The sequence below is a fragment of the Zalophus californianus genome, chromosome 8, assembly GCF_009762305.2.
Source record: "Zalophus californianus isolate mZalCal1 chromosome 8, mZalCal1.pri.v2, whole genome shotgun sequence".
NCBI classification, from domain to species: domain Eukaryota; kingdom Metazoa; phylum Chordata; class Mammalia; order Carnivora; family Otariidae; genus Zalophus; species Zalophus californianus.
The window spans coordinates 112,589,241-112,596,125 of NC_045602.1; the positions used below are offsets into that span (position 1 = coordinate 112,589,241).

A 6,885-nucleotide genomic window follows, 5' to 3' on the forward strand; every position below is an offset into this window, starting at 1 on the left:
ACACACGCACACACACGCCCCCAGCCACCCAGACCCCCCAGACACTTGCCCCACTCGCCTGCGCGCACTGGAGTCTTCAGGGCGGGCCCCCTAGCTCCCGGGCTGCTTTCAACCTGGGGAACGGGGGCGGTGGGCGCTTCGCCATTGGCCGGGGCGCGAGGGGCGCCTCCCCATTGGCCAGAGCGGCGGCCTCCGCCCCCACCGGGGCGGCCTCGTGATTGGCCCCTCCCCGGCTATAAGGCTGCGGCCTGCGGTGCCGTGGGAGCGCGCGGGAGCGCACGGCGGGGCGCGGCAGACGCTGGGACGCGGCGCACCGAGGGACGCTGCCGGGCGCCCATGGCGTTCGCGCTGCTGCGCCCCGTCGGCGCGCACGTGCTGTACCCGGACGTGCGGCTGCTGAGCGAGGATGAGGAGAACCGCAGCGAGAGCGACGCGTCCGACCAGTCGTTCGGCTGCTGTGAGGGCCTGGAGGCGGCGCGGCGCGGCCCGGGCCCCGGGGGCGGGCGGCGGGCGGGCGGCGGCGGCGGCGGCGCGGGCCCCGTGGTGGTGGTGCGACAGCGGCAGGCGGCCAACGCGCGGGAGCGGGACCGCACGCAGAGCGTAAACACGGCCTTCACGGCGCTGCGCACGCTCATCCCCACCGAGCCGGTGGACCGCAAGCTGTCCAAGATCGAGACGCTACGCCTGGCGTCCAGCTACATCGCGCACCTGGCCAACGTGCTGCTGCTGGGCGACGCGGCCGACGACGGGCAGCCGTGCTTCCGTGCTGCCGGCAGTGCCAAGAGCGCGGTCCCCGCCGCCCCCGACGGCGGCCGCCAGCCGCGCTCCATCTGCACCTTCTGCCTCAGCAACCAGCGCAAAGGGGTGAGTGCGCGGAGCCCCAGGACTGTAGCCGCGGGTCAGGGGTTGGCGGGGGACGGGGCCTCCTAGGGAAGCAGAAGAGGAGCAGAGACCCCAGTGAAGAGAGGGGAAAGCGACAGGAAGTTCGTCGGTGGCTGTGGCGCTCCAAGCCCAGGATTTGTGTGGAACAGAACCACTCACCCAAAGTCCCCCAAACAGAAGTGGTACGGGAAAGCCCAGAGAACGGAGATTGCTCATTGAAGGACACCCCTTTAAGTGAAGGTGTGCTGGGGAAAGAGCGTGAGAAAATAGTTAGGCCATCATTTTATTAAGTTCATCCCATGCGCGAGGTGCGTTCCTCCTCCTCTTTTACCCTCACAAGAACCCCCAGGCAGGTAGTTATTCTGCCCGTTTTATCACTGATGAGGATCTGAGGCTCGGGGGGTTGTGATCGCATGCCCACATTTGCTCACCTGGGAAGCCACAACGCAGGTTCTGTTGCTTGCTGGTCCGCGTTGCCATGAACTACCCCTACCAGTAAAATAATTGTCCGCCATCCTAAGACTTGGCAGGAGATTGAGAAGAAAAGGAGACACCTATCCCCAACTAAAAGTCTGAGGTAGCCAGCTAATGAGCAGTAGGAGTGAGGAAGGGGGTCTCCCCAAAAGGGATAGAGTGTGGGGCCGAGGTCACTGTTGAGTCAGCTGGATGGAGCTGGAGCTGAGCTCCTGTGGTGTTCCAGATAAGGATGAGAACCAGCCCGGTATGGGGCAGATGGGGTTGAGTAGCTGCCGAGGTTGAAAGGGACGCCTAGGTGGCTCAGTTGTTAAGCGTCTGCCTTCGGCTCAGGTTATGATCCCAGGGTCCTGGGATCGAGCCCCCACATCGGGCTCCCTGCTCCGCGAGAAGTCTGTTTCTCTCCCACTCGCCCTGCTTGTGTTCCCTCTCTTGCTGTCTCTCTTTCTCTGTCAAATAAATAAATCTTTAAAATAAAAAAAAAAAAAGGAAAGGGGGCTCTCCTGGTTGGAAGCGGGTTCTCCTCCCGCTTAGGCCCCAAGGAGTCGGCTTCATCCCCCACATTTCTCTCTCTTGTCCTGGCCTTCTCCTACAGTAGGGAAGCTGGTCTGCGTGACACCTTTGGATTCCAGCAGCTAGCATTTACATCTGGAGATACTGAGACCGGGGGAGTCCCTGACTGGCCCACAGTCTTTTGGAAAGTGAAAGGACATGGGGGATTGGAGTCAGGTCTCTGAGTCCCCATTCTTTGGTTCTTACAGCTGCTCTAGGTCCCCTGCTTTACTCTGTCCTGGGGAAGCATCTGCGTCCTGGCCCCAGACCATCGTCTTCTGACTCATCAGACTCCCAGCCTGGCCTCTCACCCCCATGGCTGCTTCAGATTCCCTGAGTCAGTCGTCTTAGGCTCTGTCTGACTTGTACCCTGCTGCTCCCAGCTGTAGGCCCCGGCCCATGTTCCAGGCCATGTGGGGAAGCCAGGTGGGCCTTCATGCACCCAACCTGGGTTGTAAAGGGCTGGCTGGGCCCTCAGTGATAACCCTCTGACTGCCCTTCACCTGTTCCTTCAGTTCAGCCAACCTTATTTACCCAATAGTTGCCTTGTGTTGGCTCTGAGAACATTTCCAGAGAAGCAGGTTGTGGGGCCCCACCCACCACAGTCAGGAACTCCCAGGGCCAGGGTAAGGGGATGGGGATGAAGACAGGGATGCCGCAGTCTCATGGTGGGGAGGCAGAGCACCAAGGGACTGTGGGAGCCCAGAGGAAGCCCCAGCCAGGGGCTGAATTCCTGACACATGCTTAGCAACAGAGGCAGGCAGATGAGTGGATAGGGAAAGGTGTTTTAGGAACGGGTACCCCAAGAGTTGGCATCAGGAAAATGATATAGAGAAGGAAAGGGGAAGACATTGAAGGTGGCAGAGCACAGAGGGGAGGCAGTCTTGATGGGCACTGATTTCCTGTGCTAAGCACTCTTCACACATTCTGGTTAAAACCCCTCAGGGGCAATGAGGGCAAGAGGTGCTCTGGTGACCCCCACCTGCTTAGAGATACTGTCGCTGGTTCAGAGATGCTGCCCGTGATGAAGTGAGGATTTGAACTCAGGCCTGCCCGATTGGGAAGTGGGAAAGGTTATTGGCGGAGGGAGAGAGGGTGGGGAACTGGGGAGCTGTACGTGCAGGCGTGGGGGAGAAGGTGTGTCTGCCATGTGCCCACACCGACAGCAGGGCAGGGTGGGGGGCCTTCTCTGCCGGTTTCAGCCCGTTCCATGGCTCACAGGGACTCACTCGCCTGCGTCTGGCTGTTTCCCCACGATCCATCTACAGGACCAAGAACCTAGCCAAATTTGGCTGCAGAAGCCATGCTCACCCCCACAGGCTCCTCTGGGAGTAGGCGAGAGGGGCGATCCTGGCCAGCTCTGGCCCCTTGAAGACTCAACTGAGAGAAAACTGACTCTCTCACGGAGCCACGGCGGGGGCTTCCTTCTGAGCTTTGGGGGCCAGAGAGCTCCAAGGCCCAGACTCTGTTGCTTTACTCTGAGCCACCCCCGCCTCCCTCCCACATGGCTGGTCTGAGGACGGGGTCACTAGGGACCACCATGCTCTCTGTAGTATCTTTCTGTCTAAGGAGGGGTTAAGTGTGGTCCTCTGTGGCAGAAATAGCAAGTGGGAGATAGAAGGGGGGTTGTCTCTACCATTTCCCCCTTTGTCACCTGGGGGTGGAGTTGGGTAGGATCATCTTGTAAGGCCCCCTCCCCAGTTGGTGTACACAGCTCAAGAGCGGACATGGCACAGAGGATTGGGGGGGAGCAAGGAGGCCCCATTACTGGATGATGCTGATAATAATCTTGTGAACATCTATTGAACACTTACTACGTGCCTGACACTGTGCTACAGGCTTTACCTAGCTGAGCACGGATAATCCTCACAGTAACTCCACTTTACTGTGTGGGGAGACGGGCTCAGTGGGGTGAAGTCACCTGCCCGAGGTCCGACGGGTAGTCCGTGGCAAAGCAGCGATCGAAGCCCAGATCTGTTTCACTCAAGCCCGACTAATCCTAATCACGGTCCTTCCCAGAGCCCTGGGCGCTGAGTTCCTAGGGGACGGAGAAGCTGGGGCCTAGTCAGGGCCCCGTCTAAGTGCTTTTGGCAGTCTGCAAACCTCTTTCACAGCTGCATTTGCAATAGCCTGCACCCTGGGGTGGCAGTAGAATCATTTTGTCCCCATTTCATAGATGAGGACACTGAAGCTCAGAGAGATGAACAGTCCCAGCATTAGCCTGAGACCGGGGTCTCCCGATGACTGCCGACTTGGCGGAGAGGTGGCTCCCCCTGCCCCTGAGGTCATCCAGTGAAAGAGTGGGAGGCGGATTTTCTTATCCCCCAACATTACACCCCCTCCCCCGCACGCCTGTCCCCCCTTCCCAGCCATTCCTGCCAGATTTGTCTGAGAAGCCTAAGCCCCAGGCTCTGCTGGGACTGTGGCCTCAGCCCTCAAAATAGCCCTGCCTGTGAATGAACACGTTGTCCCTGGGCCCAGAGAGCCTCGAGGGAGGTTGGGCTCACATCTGGATGGATCTGCCCCAACCTGGGCCCAGGGCGGAGGGGGCAGGGGGCAGAGCTCCCAGATGCTTGGCTCTTTCTCTAGATGGCTGAGAAAGACGCCTGTCCTATCATCTCCTAGCCGGGCTGGTGGGGCGAGCGTTGACAGTGGGATTTCAGACACCAGTAGGGTCCTGGAAGCAGGACAGACTGTTGGACAACACAGATTTCTTTTTTTTTTTTAATATTTTATTTATTTATTTGAGAAAGAGAATGAGAGATAGAAAGCACGAGAGGGAAGAGGGTCAGAGGGAGAAGCAGACTCCCTGCTGAGCAGGAAGCCCAATGTGGGACTCGATCGCAGGACTCCAGGATCATGACCTGAGCCGAAGGCAGTCGCTTAACCAACTGAGCCACCCAGGCACCCGACAACACAGATTTCTAACCCAGCTTTTTTACCAACAACATTCCACGGTTGGAGGCCTCAACAGAGGGGTGCTCTAATGTCTGTGACCTCGCTGGGTTACAGTGAGGACGATACCCCCACGTCAGACCTCAGACCACCGGGTAGGGATGGGCCCTGCGGGCTGAGGGATGGGTGGCTTCAGGGGTGCCACCGTGAGCTCATCTTCCAGTGGGCACCACAGATTCAAGCCGCAGTAGTCCACACCTGCTCATGTTGGGCTCAGGGCTGCAACTTGGGGCTACGGAGTGGACAACTTTTGCCTACCCCTCTCTCAGCCCCCAGCCTGATGGGGGAACAAAAAGAGACCCTGTCTTCCCCTCCTAAGTTTTCTCCTGGTGATATGTACCCGGAAGTGCTGGGTAATGGCAGGAATAGAGAAACCTTCCCGGGGAGACGGGACCAGAGTGCTTATTCCTGGCAGAGAGGACACCCTGAATGAAGGCAGGGAGGCCAGAAAGCCAGAATCTGCTTTTGAAGGTTGGTGGGTAAGCCCCTGGGCATACCGTCAGGCCGTGGGGAGGACCACTGTGGGCTTCGTTTGTTTTGCCCTTTAATATAAAATACCATGATTTAAAATGTAGTGGATTTTTTTTTTAAAAAGCAACAAATTATGTGAAATGAAATTACAAGAAATGAAAAGGGTAAAAAAGTACATAGCATTAAAAAAAAGAAAAAAAGAGCCTCCCTCGCACCCGTCATGCCTCCTCCTCGTGATATCCCTCTCCTCCGGGGAAGCCCGTTAGCAACTTCCCACGTGCCCTTCTCTCGAGACATCTCAGCACACAGGAACGTTCACTCAGTTCTTGCTTTTGTCCTTCAATGCAGCTATCTCTCCATCATTCCCTGTCAGTCCTGGAGAGTCTCTTTGGCCTTCTGAGGTGGAGAACCGTATTGTGTGGCTGTGATTTATTTATCAAGTCCCCTGTTGCTGGACACAGAGGTTAGTTCCAGTGTGCATGGGGACCTGATCGAACTTTCTCTTTCTTCCCTCTTGCAGGGTGGCCGTCGTGACCTGGGGGGCAGCTGCTTGAAGGTGAGGGGGGTGGCCCCCCTCCGAGTGCCGCGGAGATGAGCCTAGACCCCTTGGCATTTGTTCCAAGCAGGACCCTGGAGAAGGAGGCCAGAGGCCAGCCACTGGTTAAATAGGGGAGAAGACCCCAGGAGCCCAACCCACACCTCTTTCGTGTTGGGAACAGGGGACAATGGTCTGGGCCCATGACCCTGTGGGCAGGTTCCCTGGGACATCTCCACCGCACCCCCAGAGAGCTGTGAGGACCCAGCCAGCCAGCCCCAGACCTGGCCAGTCAGAGACAAGGCTGAACTTTTGGAAGAACAAAGACTGTTGGTGACAGAGGATGTGTGCATATCTGTGAATGAGTGTGGGTGTGTGTGTGTGTATGTGAGAGAGAGAGAGAATTGGTGGGTTTAAAATAAAAAAGTATTTTTAAATAAAAGATGTTCCCAGCTAAAGACCGGGGAGGGGGGCGGTAACTAGGGACATCAGAGGTCAGAGGTGGCCCCTCTCCTAGACTGTGCAGAGGCCCAGATGTCACAGGTGCTGCCCTCTACCCTGGAGGAGGTAGGGCTGGGGGGAGGGCAGGAGGACCCATCTCCAGGAGTCAAGATAACCAGACTTCACAGCAGTCTTCTTGAACAGCCCTTAGCTGTCTGATGCGGTTGGTCAAGAAATCTTAATTTTATTTATTTTTGAATAAGGAATATATTTATCCACATGGTTCAAACTTCAAGAGGTACAAGAGGAAATATGGTAAAGCTTCCATTCCTCGTGCCCTCCAGCCGCCAGCTCTCCCTGCAGGCAGCCTCAGTCACCAGATTTTGTGATCTGTCCCATTCCCAGATTTTGTCCCATTCCCTATGAATAACCAAGCAAGGACAGAAACATATGTATATGCTAACTTTCTCCCACTCTTTACACAAACAGTAGCGCATTGTCCATGCTTCCTGCCCCTTGCAGTCTCTCCCTGACCTAAGTCAATTGTCATCCCAAGTCAGCACACAAAGGTAAAG

The 6,885-nt window shown here is 57.0% G+C and overlaps 1 protein-coding gene across 1 annotated transcript; it reads left to right on the forward strand.

The window, feature by feature from the left end:
* The first annotated feature begins 281 nt into the window (after window positions 1-281).
* On the forward strand, window positions 282-6,346 carry TCF15 (transcription factor 15). Its single transcript, XM_027622948.1, has 2 exons — window positions 282-864; window positions 5,855-6,346. Exons 1-2 carry the CDS (start codon window positions 337-339, stop codon window positions 5,927-5,929), a joined length of 603 nt encoding a protein of 200 aa, XP_027478749.1. The 5' UTR covers window positions 282-336; the 3' UTR covers window positions 5,930-6,346.
* The last annotated feature ends 539 nt before the right edge of the window (window positions 6,347-6,885 follow it).

Excerpts from the sequence above, each read along its gene's own strand:
- TCF15 (XM_027622948.1), top strand. The coding sequence starts at position 337 with ATGGCGTTCGCGCTGCTGCGCCCCGTCGGCGCGCACGTGCTGTACCCG. Across the intron at positions 865-5,854 it reads TCAGCAACCAGCGCAAAGGG|GGTGGCCGTCGTGACCTGGG; the intron begins GTGAGTGCGCGG and ends TCCCTCTTGCAG.